The following is a 17,404-nucleotide window of genomic DNA, read 5'->3' on the forward strand; positions in this document are numbered from 1 at the left end:
GCGGGCGCGCGGCGTGTCTGCATCGTGATTGGTCAGAGCGGGCGTCAGTCCGCTGGAGGGGCGTGGCGTGGCGGAGGACCCGAGTTCGGGGGGCCGGAGGTGGGAGAGTGACGGGACAGTGACGGGACGGGACTGGACAGAGCTGGACTGGACTGAACTGGACTGGACTGGACTAGACTAGGTTAGACCAGACCGAACTAAACTTAACTAAACTAAACTAAGCTAAACTAAGCCAAGCCGTTTCAGCACGGTGGGGGTCCTGGGGCGGCGGGCGGCCGGGGCTGCGCTCAGGGGAGCGGGCGGTGCGCACCGCGGGGCTGGAGCCGGCGGGGACCCGCACACGGCAGCGGCGGTGCCGCACCGGGAGCCCCTCGCGGTGCGGGTGGGTGCTGGCAGCCCTCGGGCCCGGTGGGGACACAAGGCTGGGCCCTGTCAGACGCACTGAGTTTCACAGTTTTGGTGAAGCGACGGGAAATTGAAAGTTGTTACTCCATAGGGAGTGACCTTCGGCCGGGGCTGCTCTGTAACTCGGGGCTTTCCAGCCCCGCACACACCCGCGGTACAGCTGGACAGGCCCTGTCTGGTAACCAAGGTCTGGTAACCAAGCCCTGCCCCAGAGCGGCAGAGCTTCGGCCTCCAGAGGGCTGGGGACCTGTGAGGGAGCTCAGGGTGGCACCGTGTGCCCGCAGGCATGGCCGGCAGCAGCCAGGAGCGCAGCCTGCGGGAGGAGCTGACCTGTGCCATCTGCTGCGAGCTGTTCAGCGAGCCCGTCATGCTGGACTGCATGCACCACTACTGCCGGGGCTGCATCGTGCGCTACTGGGACAGCTGCGCCCGCGGCCCCTCGTGCCCGCAGTGCCGCCGCAGCTGCCCCGGCCGCGCCTTCCGCACCCACTACCTGCTGGCCGGCCTGGTGGACAAGGTGCGGCGCTGCGGCTCCCGGGAGCACCGGCACAGGATGCAGGTGAGTGTCTCCTGCCAGGAAGTGCAAGTGAGTGCCTCCTGCCTGAAGGTGCAGGTGAGTGCCTCCTGCCAGGAGATGCAGGTGAGTGCCTCCTGCCAGGAGATGCAGATCAGTGTGTCCTGCCAGGAAGTGCAGGTGAGTGGCTCCTGCCAGGCTGGGGACAAGGGGACAGGTGCCAGATGAGCCCTGTGCAGCCACCACCCCTCCTGTCACAGGCACTTCCCCCAGTGTGAAGCCTCATCTGGCCAAAGTGCACCGATGTTTATGTCTCTTTCCCTCTTTCCTCACAGCTGTCTGTCTTATTTTTCTTTATTTTTCTTTATTTTTCTTTATTTTTCTTTATTTTTCTTTATTTTTTTTCTTTCTTTTCTTTTGCATTTGTTTCCCTCACTGCTATGTCTGATTCCGACCACAGCTTTGTGATTTCTCATTTAAGGATGTGTTCCCTAAGTGAGAGGGGGCTGAGGGCTGCTTGTGCCAGGTGCTGTGCTTGAGGGGACAGTCCCTTCACAGCACACAGCATTTAAAGCTTGTGCAAACAGATATCCCAGGCTGGAGCTCCCAGTCTTAAAAATAAATTGGATTCATCACATGCACAGATGCTTAATTTTCAAGGCTGTGCATCAGGTGCTTGCTTCTCCTTACAGCCCTTATATGAGATCCTGTTGTATTCTCCTCCTGATGCTGACCGTAGGAATTGGGACTCTCCTGAATCAGAGGAGAGTGCTGAAATGGCCTCCTTACCTTCTTCTCCTTGTTCCTGCAGAAGCACCTGGAAGATGCTTTGCAGGCCCGTCAGAAGGAGCTGGAGAAGTTGCTGCAGAGGAAGCGTGTGGTGCAGGAGGACATCTGCAGCCTGACGGTAACACCCTGTGGGAGCTGCTCCTCAGGCAGCTTCTGGGCAGAGTTCACAGAGGATGTGTGTGTCTTCAGCTGAGGTCTAGCTCAGCTTCCTGTAAAAATCTAGATGAGTAACAGTGGGGATCTGCACAAGCTCCTTTGCATGAAGGCCCAAGCTCATCACTGCTGGATATGCAGCAGAGGTTTTGGGAGGAGCATTAGCACTCATTAAATGCAATGTTTGCAAAGTACATTGGTGCAGCAGAGCTGAGACATGGTGAGTGGTGAGAGCTGTGGGCAGCCTGCTCTGGCCCTACTGTGCTGCCTCTTTGGGACAGCATTAACTCCTGGCAGATCTAAAATCCTCTCATGTCAGAAGGGATGGCAGCAAAGCTGAAGGAACTGGGTCACTGGCAGGGGTGGCACTGCAAGAGGGTGGCCTTGTCACAAGGGCAGTGTTGGGATTCTCTGCAAAGCTCTGAGGTGAATGAGGAGCCTCAGTGCTCTCCATGGGCACTTTGAGAGGGACCAGGCTCCCTGTTGGTACAGATCCATGAAGTGAGAGCAGCCACAGGCTGACTGTGCTGCTTTCTTGGGTGGCATAATAGTGTTAAAACCAAGGAAGGGGAGTTAAAGGAAAATGGAAGTAGTTCAAAGATGAGTTAAAACTGAGAGGGGAAAAAACCCCTGTCTTCTGACTGGAGCCTCTGGTCCCTCAGCCTGCTCCATTTCAAACCTCTGTCTTCTTGCCAGATGTGGAATAGACCTTTGAGATTAATGAAGAAGTATTAGCACATAAGCATGTGTTTTCCTGTTGCTGTGCAAGAGCCAAGAGGTGTCTCAAGAGTAAAGGAGCAAATCACTGATATGAACAGGGAGGCCCTGCACCTTCTCTGTGCCTCTGGTGTGTCAGCACAAACACCTGCTAGAGCAAGAGGAGGCTGGTGAAGCTTCAGATCCCTTAAGGAGATGGGTTTCCTGTGAGGAGAAAGGGATGTGCACTTCAGGAAGCACTCCTCGAGAAAGTAATGAGGGCTAAGGTTGCACTTGGAGATTAAAAGCTTAAAAATCTAAGGAAAACAAAAAGTCGTTGGCTGTCTCTTGTAAACAGGCAGGAAGGCAGTGAGAACACAACAAGGTTGGCTGGTGAGTAAACAACTGGAAAAAGTGACCTCTGGATAGAGCTGAATGGGATTTTATCAGCCTTAATGACAGAGATTAGGTTGTGCAGCTTGCCCATCAGGCAGCTCTGCTCAGGGCCTGGAATGATGTGAAATAAATGCAAACTGACCCGAACAGCTGAGTCTGCAGCTCCACAAAATTTAAAGAGCACCAGTCTTGCCCACAGGCAAATTCCTGGTGATGTGGGAGAAGGCTGTGGCTACATGTGGGGATTTGTAGTTACAGTGACCACACCTTTGGTGGAGCTGTTTTTTTGTGTTTGTTGGTTTATTTTCCTTTGGCTCTGCAGCCTTGCAGGTTGTCCTTGTGTCCTGTTCTCCATCCAAAAACTCATTGCTATGTCTAAACCTCAAATTTCCAGGGCTCTGTAAGCAGAGGAACAGGCACAGCCATCCTGTGCCCCTCTTTGTGTATTCTATCTGTTGGCCTCACATTCTGTCTCTTCCCTCTGCTCAGAAAGTGTCTGGGGAGCTGAACTTCAAGATTCGGGCTGAGTTTGCTCGCCTTCATCAGATCCTGGAGGAAGAGGAGAGAGCTGTGCTGGCAGGGCTGGGTGAGCAGGAGGAGCAGTCCCTGGCCCAGCTGCACAGGCAGGTTGGCCAGCTGGAGGAGGGGATGGCAGTGCTGCAGAGGGACATCGAGCACGTCAGGCAGACCCTGAGCAAGATGGAAGATGTGTCACTGCTGGAGGTGAGGTGCTTTGCTGACTCTGGCAGGGGGCTGAGAGATATTTCAGGAGCTCAAATTGGGATGGGGGTGTCTTAAATGACAGCGCTAGGCTGTACCACACAGTTATTCTCACTGCCATCCCTCTGGATTATCTACCCCATCCCCTGGATACTGGAGATTTTAGCCACAAGGGATACAGTGACATCAGATGTGGTGGGTCTTAGGAGCCTTCCTCATTCTCCATCCAAGTGCCCAAACAGTTTTCTCCAGGCTGCAGTTTCTGGTAGCTTGGTTTCCTCTCTCTGTGCTGTGTGGCAGCAGGAGGCAGGACAAGGAACTTATTTGTGCAGCTGCATGAATTAGAGTGACTGCTAATTCTCTCTGCTTTCCCTGCAGGTGGAGAGCCTGGATATCAGGTACGTGTGTGGCATGAAAGAAGCTGATTCCCTTTTCAGGAGCTTATCTTAGTCCCTGGCTGGGACCACATGGGAGAGGCACTTTATCTCAAGTTTTAAAAACCACAAAGTGTTCAGGAAGTTGCTGGTGCTGTGCAAGGTGGAGGTTGGTCCCCAGCACACACTGGATGCTCTTCCTGGGGAGCCTCCTATGTGTTGGCATGGCTAGAAGTGTGGGTAGATGAGAGAGTGGAATGGGTGCAAGAGCCATGTGTGCTGCAAAAGGGAACAGACTTTGGGTGCTTCATCTTCCCCCTGCCCTTCCTCAGCTTCTTACTACTCATGAGGTTGCCAAAGTGACCCTGAGGTGCAGGTTTGTCTGAAGTGGGAGTAGTTGAGGGCCAGAACTGCCATAGGGGGGTGTGTCCCTGTCCCCTCCCTCCCTGGGATGCAGCCTGACTCCACAGGCCTGGCCAGGAGTCCTGTTGGGTGTGCTGGATGTGAGTTTGCCAGGAATCACTGCTCCACAAGCAGTGCTGCTGCCTCTGTCTTGGACACCTCTGCCCTGAGCCACTCACTGCACTGGGGGCAGAGCAAGCAGAGACATTTGTGTCCTGTCTTTACCGAATCTGTCACCTGCAGCACTGTCCTGCAGCCCTGCCCGTGCTTTCCCTGCCTGCACTGGCAGTGCCTCAGCAGAGGGATGACCCTGCCTGCCTCTCTCTGCCCCAGGCCCTCGGTGAGTGTTGAGACCCAGCCTGCCCTGGACCTGCAGCACTACAGGGACAGCCACAGTGGCCCCTTGCAGTACATCTTCTGGAGGCAGATGCTGCGTTCCATCTGCCCTGGTGAGCACGTCCTGGGAGGGATGGCTGTAGTGGGACAGGGATGCTCTGCACAGGGAGTGTACAGCTGGTAACATGTCACACTTGATGTCTCTGCAGCTCCTGCCCCGCTCACCTTTGACCCTGAGTCAGCCCACCCCAACCTGGTCCTGTCCAGGGATCTGACAGCAGTGACAGAGAGGGACCGAGCCCAGCCTGTCCCCGCCAGCCCTCGGCGCTTCCGCCAGTGCGTCAACGTGCTGGGCTCGCAGGCCTTCGACCGTGGCCAGCACTACTGGGAGGTCTGGGTGGGCAGCAAAACCAAGTGGGACCTGGGGGTGGCTGCTGAGGCCGTGGACAGGGCAGCCAAGGTCAGGCTGTGCCCAGAGAACGGCTACTGGACGCTGCGCCTGCGGAACAGGACCGAGTACTGGGCCAGCGCCAGCCCCTGGGTGCGCCTGGCTCCCCGCCGGCCCCCGCGCAAAGTGGGCGTCTTCCTGGACTGCCAGGAGGGCACCGTGGCCTTCTTTGATGCTGGGGACATGTCCCACCTCTTCACCTTCCACCAGGTCTCTGCAGAGAGATACTGCCCCTTCTTCAGCACCTGCTTCAGTGACGGGAGGGACAACGGGGAGCCCATGCGCCTCTGTCACCTGGCGCTGTGAGGGACGAGGGTGGGCTGGGGACACCAACCTGGCTCCTGCCCAGGGCTGTGCTGAGGGCCAGCTCTGCACACACAAGCCTGAGGGTGTTGGAGGAGCTATTTTGGTTTGGTTTGGGAGGAAGGAGGGGATGAGTCTTTTCCCAGGTCCTGTCTGCCTTCCTTTCCCTGTGCCGTGGCTGTGGTTGCCACAAGGCATTCACAGGGGTTCCTGGCACCCCTAGCAGAACAACCTCCCCTTCCTGAGCCCAGCACAGTTCAGTAACAGCAGCCATGGGGCTGCAGGGCAGGGGGCTGTGAGTTGCTGGCACCTTCTGTCTCTCTGTGCTCCCACCCATCAGCCCCTGGAGGAGGGCAGCGGTCCCGGGCACCATTGGGTGCCTCTCAACCCCGCATCCCGACCATCCATCCATGCTCTGCTGGAAGGGCTTCCCGGGGCAGGGCTGCGGGCCGGCAGCAGAGGGAGCTCGGTGCACAGCCTGGGGACTGCAGCGCGGCTCCTACACCTCGCTTGCTATTAAAGCTCATTAGAAAGCCTCTGGTGCCTGCTGGGGCTGCTCAGGGCTTGTCTGCTGGGGGTTTCTGCTGCCCTGGGGGGTGGCACAGCCTGGGGCACCCAGAGCCCTGCTCCAGCCCTGGCTCTCCTGTGCCTGCAGCACAGGAGGCTCAAGCAGCCGCTGCTCCCATACATCTCCTTGGAGTGCTCCCTGCACATCTCACAGTGGCTTTTCACCATTTGCTGTTTGAGAACAGGGGAGAAAGGCTCTGAGCCTAGCCCTGATCTTGGGCTACAGCGTTTTAAGATTTGGCCATTTCTGGCCTGGCTGGGTCTTAAGGATTTTTACATGTGGAAAATGCCAAGTCCCAATTCTTCCCAAATTCAGCAGGAATGTGGCTCTTTTTTCCTGTCAGCCCCCTGTGGCCCTGCTGGCAGTGCTGCTCCTGCAGGAGGGAGGGCAGGGTCCCTGGGGGGGCAGGTCCAGGGGTTTGGCTGCTGTGGTTGTGGCCAGGAGGTGCTGGCAGTGTCTCTGCCTCACGAGTCAGCAGAGGTGCTGGGATGGATCCAAGCCTGGCTGGTGGAATGGTGGGTGGGAGGGAGGATGGCAGTGCCTGGGATGGGTGGAAATGTCATGTTTTTCTCACCCAAATCCATTCCAGGCTCAAAGCAGAGGCCAGAGCTCCCCAATACTGTGCAGTCCCAGTGCTGGCTGGAGCCAGACACCTCTGGCAGAGGCTCAGTTTTCTGTGGCATGGGAAGGGCCAAGGTGTGAGGCTTTCCAGCTCCCACAGCTGGCCACAGGGACACTCCCTTCACTGGCCATCTGCCTGCCCAGCAGGGATGGCACAGGGGCCCTGTGGTGTCACAAGGGCTGTTTCCTCTCCTGCACAGCCCTGCTGCAGTGTGCCAGGGCTGGGGGTGCCTGCGGCCTGTGCCAGGGCAGGAGAGGAAGGCAGAGGTGAGGATGTCCTGTGCAGGACTCAGGCAGATGTGTCCTGTGCAGGAGGGCTGAGCACAGCCCAGGGCTGCTCCCAGTGCTTGGGAAACCTCTGCTCTGCAGCCTTGCTCATGGGTCGGGTGTGGAGGGGATGCTGGGGGTTTGTGCTCCCTCCTGGCCCCTGGCTGGCCTTTAGCCAGTGAGTGCTGAGCCCATAGGCTGGACTCAGCCTCCTCCCAGCTCTCATCTCCTCCTCTCACTGCCCCACAGCCTCAGCTGCAATGAGAGTGGAGAAGAAAGAGCTGTTGGCTTGGAAATGATGCTGCAAGCAGGGCTGTGTTACCCCCTGCAAGGGAGCCTCTGGAAAGGCGAGGCTGGTCCCTTCACAGCACGGAAAGCTGAAACCCATCAGCTCCCCAGCCTGCCCCAAGCTGCAGCCAGGTCTGGCTGGGCAGCAGCAGGCAGTGTCCCTGAGCTGTGACAGGCACTGCCAGGGTGAGCACAGCCAGGCTTTGCTGTGTGCCAGCTCCCACTGCCCAGTGCTGCTGTATGCTCTGTGCTGCATGGGCCAGCGTTATGGCACTGCCAGCCTGTGCCACTGCCCTGTGCTGCATGGGCCAGTGTGTGCCACTGCCAATGGGTGCCACTGCCCTGTGCTGCATGGGCCAGTGTGATGGCACTGCCATCATGTGCCACTGCCACTGCTGACGCCTCCCACACCATCCCCGTGCCCAAGGCCGAGCTGGAGAGCAGCCAAACCCACTTGTCCCAAATGCTCCTGAGGGAGCACATCCCTTCTTCTCCTGCTGGGCTGTGTGTGGTGGCCGTGATGTGGCTGCTCCCAGGCAGAGCCACATTTTGGGGTGTAATGTCCTCGCCTGGCCCTGCTGGTGCGGCAGGGCTGGGGAGGCAGAGCAGCTCCTACATGCAGGGAAAATGCTGCTCTGGGCTGCCAGTGTTAGCCCAGCGAGGAAATGCAGTCTAGATGCTGCCTGAAAAACACATTTCTCTGACAAATCAGAGCACTGTGGAGTAGGAACCATAGGCATGAATGCAGTGACTACCTGAGCTTGGCCTGGGTTCAGGCAGGAGGGGATAGGGATGGGAGAGTGGTCATGATGGGGTTAAAGCACCTCTCACCCCAGCATCCAGACTCTGCACCTGCCAGGACTGGCTCACACCCATCTTCTCCCAGGTTCAGGCTGTGTTTTTCTTGTGGGTTACCTCATTGCTTTGTCCCTGGGTGTTCCCAGAGCCACCCCAGTGTCCCTTTCCCATAGTTATGCTAGGGCTGGGCAGTGTCCAGCAGCTCCTGCCTTGGCAGCCTTCTGTGATCTGTGTGTGTCTTTATCCAGTGCTTTGGGGAAGCCTTTGCTTCCTCGGGTCCCCCTACGTGCTGGAATGGGGACAAGATTTTAAATTAAGATCCTTTTGTTTCCCAGGGCCACAACAATGGAAAGGTCCCATCGGTCCCACAGTCGCCCTGCGTTTGTGATGGAAAATTCCCCGCCGTGGCGGGGCTCGCCGTGCCCGCTGTCCTCCTGCCTTCACTGCCGTTAGATGGCAGCATGGACGGGCTGGCCCGCGCCGTGCCGCCTTCGGGCTGCGGAGGATGCAGGGTGCCAAAATCCCTTGATTTTGGGGTGTCAGGAGATGTCTTTCCCCTCAACCGCGGGTCAGACCCTCTGCTCCTCCCGCACTCAGCGTCTCCAGGCACTCTCTGGCTGTGCACTTCGGCCAGCAGCTCAGTGGTGCCATGTGATTCATTCACTGTCCACCCCCAGCTCCTCACCGCTCCCCTCTCAGGGGCACTGACCCCGGTGCTGTCCCCAGCGTGGGGCACTGCGTGGCTGCACCTCTGATCACAGCGCCTGACACTGGGGAGGGGTCTGATCACACAACTTCAGCTCTTCACTCCTTGGTGCTGGACAGTGACACCCTTCTGTGACATTCCAGCTCTCCCTTGTCATGGCAAATGTTGGAAGTTCTCCCCAAACTTGTAGGGCTTGTACACCCACCTGGGATGAAGGGACATGGCCACTTTCTGCTCTGCTGAGATCCAGGAGAGATGTGATCCAAGATGAGTGTGCTGAAGAATGATGGAGCTGGCACTCTGGGTTTAAAGCTCACTAATCAGGATGGGGAGAGTCGGGTAAAATAAATTCTGTGACTTAGAGTCCCTCTGAGGGTTCCAGGAGAGGGACAGGGTGATTTCTTCTGCAGGTTTGGCAACGTGAGCAGTTGAGTACACCAGAATTTTTCCTGCCTTTTTGAAGCCATGAGCACATGGCTTTCATTCAGGTTCTTTCTTCACTGCCTACAAGTGAGCCTAATGAACAATCCTCGGGGCGCAGCGCAGGGCTGTGTTAATGTATCCGTCCAGCGCTCGTTGGGTGCACGGGCAGCAGGCCAGGGCTGAGCCGGCTGTGCCCCTGCGCTCCCAGAGCTCTGCCATCGCCTCCGTCTGTGCCGCGTTCGCAGCCGGTTCGCTCCGAGCCAGCGCCGCTGTCGCTGGCGGTGGCAGCGCTGTGGGGGCAGCGCCGCTCGTCTGCCAGCGCCACGGGCGGGGGGGGTTCGGTGGGTACCCCAGAGAACCGTGCGGGGTTCGGTGGGTACCCCCAGGGAACCATGCGGGGTTCGGTGTGTACCCCGGAGAACCGTGCGGGGTTCAGTGTGTACCCCCAGAGCACCATGCGGGTGCAGGGTTTAGTGTGCACCCCCAGAGCACCGTGCGGGGTTCGGTGTGTACCCCCAGAGCACTGAGCGGGGGCCGCACCGAGCGGTGCCGAGGGACAGCGTGGCTGCTCCACGCTGCTGGCACTGCACACGCATGGACGGCGTGAGTGGGGGACTCTGCTGCACCCCCGCTGAACAAGGGTGCGAGTGTGAGCACACCCAAGTCCGTGTGTGTCTCTGTGTGCCCCGGGGAGTGCGGGAGGAGGGGGTTCAAGGGGTGTGTGCGGGATTGTGTGCCGGGGTGTGTGCGTACAGGTGTGAGGTGTGGAGCTGAGGGGGTGCACAGGCATGAAGGGGTGCGTGCAGGCAGGTGCGAGATGCGTTCCATCGCATGAGGCGCGTGTGTGCTGTTGTTGAGAGCGTGTTCGTGTGCATTCCCTCTGCTCCGAGAGGCCGGGATGTGCCCCCAGGCACAGACAAGAAACAGGCGGTGTGTGGGCATTCTCACACAAGTGCAGGGGGACACACGGAGTGCACACAGGTGTGAAAATACACGCAGGTGTGGGGGTGTCTATGTGCCCATTGGTCAGGGATGATGCAGAGCCACGCACACGGGTGGGGAACACACTTTTCCCCTTGATGCAGGGGGTGCAGACTCACACACACAGGTGGAGACACCCAGGTGCGAAGGGATGCGCGCACCCCCTCTGGTGCGGGGAGCGCGGATTGCCCGTCGGTGCCCGGAGCCGCAGGTGCGCTCCCCCCAGCCCCCTCTGCCTCCCCGCCCGCCCCTCCCCGTCCCGCCCCGCCCGCCCGGCGCCCCGAGGCTCGGCGGAGGGCGGCGGGCGGCCCGGGCGGGCGGAGGAAAAGGAAGCGGCCCCGGTGCTCCCCGCCCGCCGCCGCCGCGCATCGCCGCAGCTGGGGCGCGGCGGGAGCAGAGCTCGGGCGCGGGGCGCTCGCACCGCTCCGCATCGCACGGACCTGCCGGCAGCCCCGGAGATGAGGAGAGTTTGCACGCTGCCCCTCTGGCTCTGGCTCGGCATTGTCTCGGAGGCAGGTGAGCTGCCGGGGCTGCGGGCTGCCCTGCCCGCTCTGATGCCCGCTCCGCACCTGCGGCCGCGCCGGGCACGGGGCTGCTCCGGCGGGACGGGACGGAACGGGACGGGACCGGGACTCGGCGCCTCCGCCCGCGTGTTCCCCAGACCCCGCAGGGACCCGCTGTGCCCGCCGCGGCTTCCCTCGCCCAGGACCGGGATGTGCCGTGCCCTGGCGCTGCCCGTCCCGGGCTCCCCCATCCCCGGCGGGGACCGGCGCTCCCGGTCCCGGCGACCCCAATCCCCGACGGGGAGCGGCTCAGTCCGCCCCGGGGTGCCCGGTCTCCCACCGGCCCTGCCCGCGCCATCCCCAGCCCGGGACGCACCGCGGTGCCCGCCTGGGTGTCCCCGACGGCGGTGACAGCGTACCCGCAGCGACGGGACGGGGCGGGGGGACCCTGCCGCGGTCCCTGGGGTGCGCGGCCGCGGGGAGCCCACGCCGTGCTCCTGCCGCGGATGTCGCGCTGCGAGCGGGGAGAAGCCCCACGGGACCCTCGCGGGAGGGATGCCGCTGAGCGGGGACGCGCCCGGCTGGAGGGCAGGCTGGAGGCCAGTCCCGGCTCTGTTTATTTATTGTTTCACCCACCGAACCATTAATTTGTGTGTGCCGGGGAGGAAGGCGCGAGGAGGAGGCGGGGGTCCGTGCGAGGCTGTCCAGCCTGCCTGTCCCTGCTCTGGTCCGCCTCGGAAGTCACCGAGGCAGACCCCAGTGAAATGCTTTCCCTTCCCATTGCACTTCTGTGGCAAAAGGCTGTTGGGGAGGGAGTGCAGAACCGCGGCAGACATGAGGCTGCAATGCCCTTCTAGCAAGCAGAGCCCGTGAGATGGGGCAGAGCTGGGTGGGCACTGCCAGGGCAGTGGGGACAGGACACCCCACCAGATACCCCCAGAGGAGCTCTTGCTTGCACAATTAAAGCATTTATAGCCCAGATCAGAGCAAGACTGAAAGAAAGTTAATAATGGTGGAAGGTTGCAACGTGGGGATGAATTTTGGGAGCATAAGTAGAATTTTCTGTAGCATCAGCTCAGTGACTCGCTATCACCAGTGGCATTTGCTGCTCTCGTTGAAGTGAGCTCACAGGAGAGCGGCAGGTGTGGCATGAATAGCATCACCAGCAGTGCCACTGTCAACCTGCTCTGCCCAAAACGCTGCTGATGGCTCTGGTGTCCTGGGGCCAAAGGACACAACGGGTGGCCGGAGCTCAGGGGATGCTCACAGAGGCTGGGCAGAAAGGAACCTGCTGCTGGTGGCATTGCAGCAGGAGCAACTGTTCAAAGCTCTCTTGTTAGCAATTTGTAAAGCACAGTGTAGCTGCTCTTGGGTTCTTTCATCTCCTGGAGGTGCAGGAGCAGTGCCTGGGAGGCTCTGGCCAGCGCAGCTGTGCGGCCTCGTCAGCGCAGGGCTGAGCAGAGCTTTGAAGCTCTCGGTGCTGCCTGATTAGTGCAGCGATGAAGGGCGATGTGGAGCTCAACTGGGGGATGGTACCATGGGGATTTTCTTCCCCTCCTTCCATCCTATCAGTGATGGAATTTGTCAGTGTGTAAAGGACCCACAAATTTCTCATTAACCATAATCCCAATGGGCTGCAAATATTTGCTCCCCTTGGAAGCAGGGATGTGTGTGTGAGACTGCTCCACCTGTGAAGGATGAAATAATCATCTCAGGATCATGAAAGGTCTGCTCTGGCACCACTGTTCTGGTGCCTGTTTAAATGGGCCAGCATTAGAGACTGCTGTGTGTAAGAGCACAAAGCTCTTACACATTCCAGCTCCATGGTGCTCCCAGGATGGAGTGGAGCTGGGGAGCTGCCCTGTGCAGGCAGTGAGATGGGGACAGAGGGTCAGCCCCAGCATTCTAGATCATCTTGGCCTCTCAGGTAACCCTTTGTGAATGGTGAGGAGACCATGTGCTCCATGAGCCACCATCTTCTGGACACAGAGCAGTGCTGAGCCCCACACAGCCAAACAACCCCGCTGGGGACACTTCCAAGGGTGTCTGGCCGTGGTGTGAGGGAGGGGCCCGTGCTTGTGTAGGACCGGAGCCCATTGCCTTGGCTGCTGCTGCCTGCTCCCCTCCCGGGTCACACCGAGTCCGGCCGGGGCTCGGACAGCCCCCGCTGGCCGTGCCAGCAGCAACAGTTGCCTGTGCAGCTGGGATTTGAAGCAGTTGCTTTATTGCAAGTAATAAACGTGGGCCATTTCAGCAACACCCTCTCATTCAACAGCCCTGACTGCACAGCAGCCCCAGCAGGCTCAGCCACGGCGATGAGCCAGGGCCTCCGAGGGCAGTGGGTGTGTGCAGGGATGCAGCCTGCGGTCCCTGGGGGCTGCCAGGGAGGGGACAGCCACGGCTCCTGTGCCCTGCTGTCTGCTTAAGGATGATTTCGCATGAGTGAGCTGCAGCTACCGCCCTGGGATTTGGCTTGGGCACGTGAGGCCGCGGCTCAGTGCCTGCACAAACACCCACCAGGGCGTCACTGAGCTCACACTGACGTCTGGTCAGAGGGACACTCCTCCAGCAGCACAGTGTCCCCAGCCAGCGCAGGCAGGGTGGCCGGGGTTTCCTCCAGTGTATCCCGTTCCACTCCGCTGCCTGTGTCCCATGGGCTGCTCCCTGCAGGATCGCTGTCCCCAGGGTTTCTCTTGGCCCTGCGTTGCTGCGGTGCTTTCCGGGGCAGGCGTGGGAAGGGCAGGTGCTCCCAGCCAGCCAGGAGGGAACAGGCTGTTCCCAGCATCCCGAGGCAGTTCCTGGAGAAAGAAGGGGAGAGCGGGATCCCACGGGAACGGCAGCAGGAGGGAGGGGACTGTGGCCAGGGAGCAGTTTCTCTAAAACCATAGGGGACACCCACCATGCTCAGGAGGTTGCCTTGCAGAGCAGGAGGGGGCTCTTGGTGGGTCCCCAGGTCTGTCCAGCTCTCAGCAGCCTTGGGGAGCAAGCTGAGCCCTGGGGATAGCACCTATCTCACCCACCTTTCTCTCAGCCACTCCAGCTGGCACATCAGAGGTGACTTTGCCATTCAACGTGCTGGACTGAAACAGCCCAAAAGGATGGGTGCAAGGCAGGGGACTCCTCACTCCCAGTTTGGGGGGGGGGCTGTACATTTAAACCAGGTCGGGGGGGAAAGCTGCAACAAGCTGGGGGTGATGGGGAGGTCCTGCAGATGCAGGGAGAAGCAGAAAGCCCTGTGATGGCCGGAGCGCACAGGCTGCACTGCCCAGGGAAGGTGAGGAGCCAGCAGGGCTGGTGGTTTCCATGTGAGGAACGACTAAAGCTGCAGGGTTCTTCCGCTGGAATTGACAGGCTGGGGCATAGTGCCTGAGGGCTGCAAAATCACAGCTTGCCTGGAGAAGGCAGCTCCTGGTGGATTCCTGTGTTGGGAGGCTGGTGGATTGTTGTGTGCTGCTGAGCAGCAGTGGAGCTCACCTTCACAGGGCCTTGTGGCTGTGAGATGTTTGCCTGGGTCTGCAGGCAGTTGTGCAGGGAAAAATATGGCTTTGCAGTGGGTTTGCAAGGAGAAAATCCATGGTTCAAGCTGAAAGCCCCCCTTTCCCACCTTGGACTGTGAGCCAGAGGTGCCCAGTGCCGTGTTTTGCCTTGATCTGCCCCAGCTTCTCCTGCAGCTCCCGCAAATCTCCAGCTGGGCGAGGGGCAGCAGCCAGGTACATGTCCCACTCCTGCTGTGTGCTGTGGGGGGATCATGACCTCCTGGTGCATGCCACGGTTTTCCAGGGAGACCAGAGCCGAGCCTTGCCCTGGGCCAGAGCTTTTGTCCTTCATTAGGAAAAGAAATACTGCTGCAGCTGCACTGGCATCTAGTGACTGGTTAAATGAATTCCAGGGGTTTTATTGCCTCTGGCTGTCCCAGACCTTTGTTTCTCATTTCACGTTGTTAAAAGAGGGGGTTAGCCAGGTCCCAGGGGGGCTTTTTCTCTTTGGTCAGAACAGTTCTGATGTTTTCGGCGCAGCGTTATTGCCCATCTGCGGTGCCTCATTGTTAAGGCAGAATAGTGGAAGCGGAGGTGGCCTGTGGTCAAGTCGGCGAGGAGGCACAAGCCCTGAGCCCAGCGTGGCCGCTCCTTTTGTCCAGCAAATCGCTCCATCTCTAGGTGCAAGTTCAGCAGAAGGAGGGTGAAAAACCCGGCCCTGCAGCAGCCGGTGCTGAAACTCCCACTAAGTTTTATAAGCTGAGGATATTAAGTGGGGAGTCTTGGAGTCTCTCCTGGAGTCGTTTCCCTGCTGAGGTAGCAGAAACAGGTCTCAGCCAGTGACTTGTATTTCACCTTACAAGTTCTCCCACGAGTGAATTGTTTTTCTTGCTGTGTTTCTGCCCCCTCCTTCCAGGGCGAGGATTCCTTGCACGGCCTCTGCGGCCAAACCTGGAGGTGCCGTGGGACGGACGTCATGTGCTAATGAGGGAGGATCGGTTTAGGGGGTCAGGAAAGGCTCTTTCTGGGCAAACAGGGAGGACACAGTGATGGGGGAAGGCAAACTTAAGTGCTATGGTCTCCTGTATCTGAGCACATAATAACAAGGCAGATGCTGCTCCCCTGCCTGGGTTCTATGCAGTGAAAGACAGCAAAGACTCCAGAGCTGTTGACAGGAAAGACCAGGAGAAAGGGGCAAGTGGATTGCAGACTGTCCTGGTCCCTGTTAGTGATGGGCACAGCCCTGGAGCGAGCAGAGAGAAAAATGAGATAAAATTTTACCTGTGCACTGGTTACAACTCCTGGTGGAGCCTGGAAAACTCCAGTTCTGTTTCAGAGGAATTGGTGAAAGAATAAGCTTGACTCTTCTCCTGGTGTAGGTGCAGGCAAAGAGGGAAGTGATGGAGCAGCTCACCGATGTTTCTGGGACCCGTTGTCTCTGTGTGAGGTGTAGCTGCCCACCCATGTGCAGGTGTGGAGGGGTTAAGCCTTCTCCTGGCTGGGAAAATGCCAGCCAGTGCACCGAGTGTGCCCGCCATGGTCTGCAGTGCCAGCAACAGTGACACAGCGCCCAGGCTCCGTCCCACCATGGCCACACCGCCCTGCCTGGTGAGACCACCTGCTCAGCAGGCTCTGGGGGCCAGGGTATCCCCAGGGAAGGGTTAAGCAAAGAGGAGCTGTGCCAATGCCAGGCTGGGTGTCCAGGTTCTCCCTTGGTGGAGGTCAGTGGTGGTTCATGGGAAAGGAAAAATTGGCAGCTGGGCCGGATGTCCCTGCATTTCCCCTCTTCCTGCAGCCGCCTGAACGATGTTCCTTATTTAGCTTTCCTGACGGACAGGAGGAATCTGATGGCGGAAACTGTCACTGCCTGATAACAGTTCAGGGACCCCTTTATGATGGGCGGCACGGCAGGGAACAGGGCAGCGCTGCCCTGGCTGGGAGGGGACAGCCAGGGCTGCCCTTTGCTCCGGGTTCTTGGGGACGGCCAGGCAGGGTGGGAAGGGCACTCACAGCCTTTCCCTTTATGCTGCTCTGTGTACAAACCTTCCCAGGGCTACCAAAAAGACTCTCAAGACCAAGAAGTGATGGTGTGTGTCTATACATCTGTAATATTGGCTATTTTATCTCTTTTTGGTGAGGCATCTGAGCTGGTGGAAAGGGCCATGGATGGGCAGAGGGGAGGCATGGAGGAAAGCCACCCTGCCAAGGTCTGAGGTCAGGTACTTTGTACTCACTGGCAATGAGGATGTGAAGGGCAGCCAGGGCTGGGATGCTCCAGCAGGAGCTGGGAATGATGACCAGTGCCACAAGCTGAGCACCCACATCAGTACTGGGCGCAGAGCCCATAAGGAGTGTGCAGCAGAAGCAGATGAACACAGCAAAGGAGATGCTCCTCCATATTTTGTCCCCAGCTTTTTCTCCATGGAAGATGGCATCTTCTCAGTGTCTGAGCCATTCTCTCATATGTGCCCATGGTGACCAGCCTCAAAACCACAAAAGTCCTGAAACACATCTTGTATGTCAATGAATCCATTGATTTTTGCCTTGCATCTGTGGGGGCCACCAGGCTGCTGCCATACCAGTAGCAGCATTGTTTCCATGGCAATTAATGTACTTTAAAAGGGCAGAATGTACAGCAAGACTATTTACTCAAAAGCACACCCTAAGCACAGCAGCCCTTGCCACTGGCCAGGGCATTGTGCTCTCAGTCTGTGGAATGCCCAGGTTGGCATTGCTGTGTTTTGCCTTGGGATGCAGGACATGGTGAGCTGGTTCAGCCAAGGCTGGATGGCACAGAGCTCCCACAGACCTGTCCAAAGGCTGTGCCACAGCCTGGCACCTTGACACCACCATTCCTCTGCTGCTCAGAGTTCTGTGTTCCCTACAGTGGTTAGAGCTGCACACTCCAAAGTGAGCCTCTGTTTCACTCTTAGCTGAGGAATGCTAAAAATCTCACTGCAAGATGCAAAACCTCAGCAGGAACTCACAGGGGTTGTGTCAGTTCTCCCTGAGCCATCTGCTGTCTGACCAGGTCACCCACATGAGCATCCATGAGTTCAAGACTGAGGTTTGGATCATCAAGCCATGGTGGTACCTCAGCACCAAATGCTTCTCACTTCAGCTGAGCTCAAATCCCTTTTGTGGTTGTTTTCTGTCACCAGCAGCACAGGCAGGGAGACTGGTGCAAAGGGAATTGCTGTATCTGACCCTGTGTGCTCCTGCGCTGCTCTGCCAGTG

General features: G+C 58.6%; 2 protein-coding genes across 2 annotated transcripts in view; both read left to right on the forward strand.

Annotated features, from left to right (window-relative positions):
• Nucleotides 1-475: 475 nt before the first annotated feature.
• LOC128944655 (zinc-binding protein A33-like) lies at nucleotides 476-6,008 on the forward strand. Its single transcript, XM_054288010.1, has 6 exons — nucleotides 476-964; nucleotides 1,731-1,826; nucleotides 3,443-3,676; nucleotides 4,052-4,071; nucleotides 4,783-4,898; nucleotides 4,995-6,008. Exons 1-6 carry the CDS (start codon nucleotides 692-694, stop codon nucleotides 5,537-5,539), a joined length of 1,284 nt encoding a protein of 427 aa, XP_054143985.1. The 5' UTR covers nucleotides 476-691; the 3' UTR covers nucleotides 5,540-6,008.
• A 4,638-nt stretch (nucleotides 6,009-10,646) lies between these two features.
• The window catches only part of FLT4 (fms related receptor tyrosine kinase 4), a 54,452-nt gene continuing 47,694 nt past the window's right edge, over nucleotides 10,647-17,404 (forward strand). Inside the window, exon 1 of the mRNA XM_054287850.1 lies at nucleotides 10,647-10,704. Within this exon, the coding sequence (XP_054143825.1) occupies nucleotides 10,647-10,704 (58 nt within the window). The remainder of the gene's footprint in view (nucleotides 10,705-17,404) is intronic.

The sequence above is a fragment of the Melozone crissalis genome, unplaced genomic scaffold (assembly GCF_028551555.1).
Source record: "Melozone crissalis strain CALT ecotype California unplaced genomic scaffold, PUWL_Pcris_2 ptg000061l_1, whole genome shotgun sequence".
NCBI classification, from domain to species: Eukaryota; Metazoa; Chordata; class Aves; order Passeriformes; family Passerellidae; genus Melozone; species Melozone crissalis.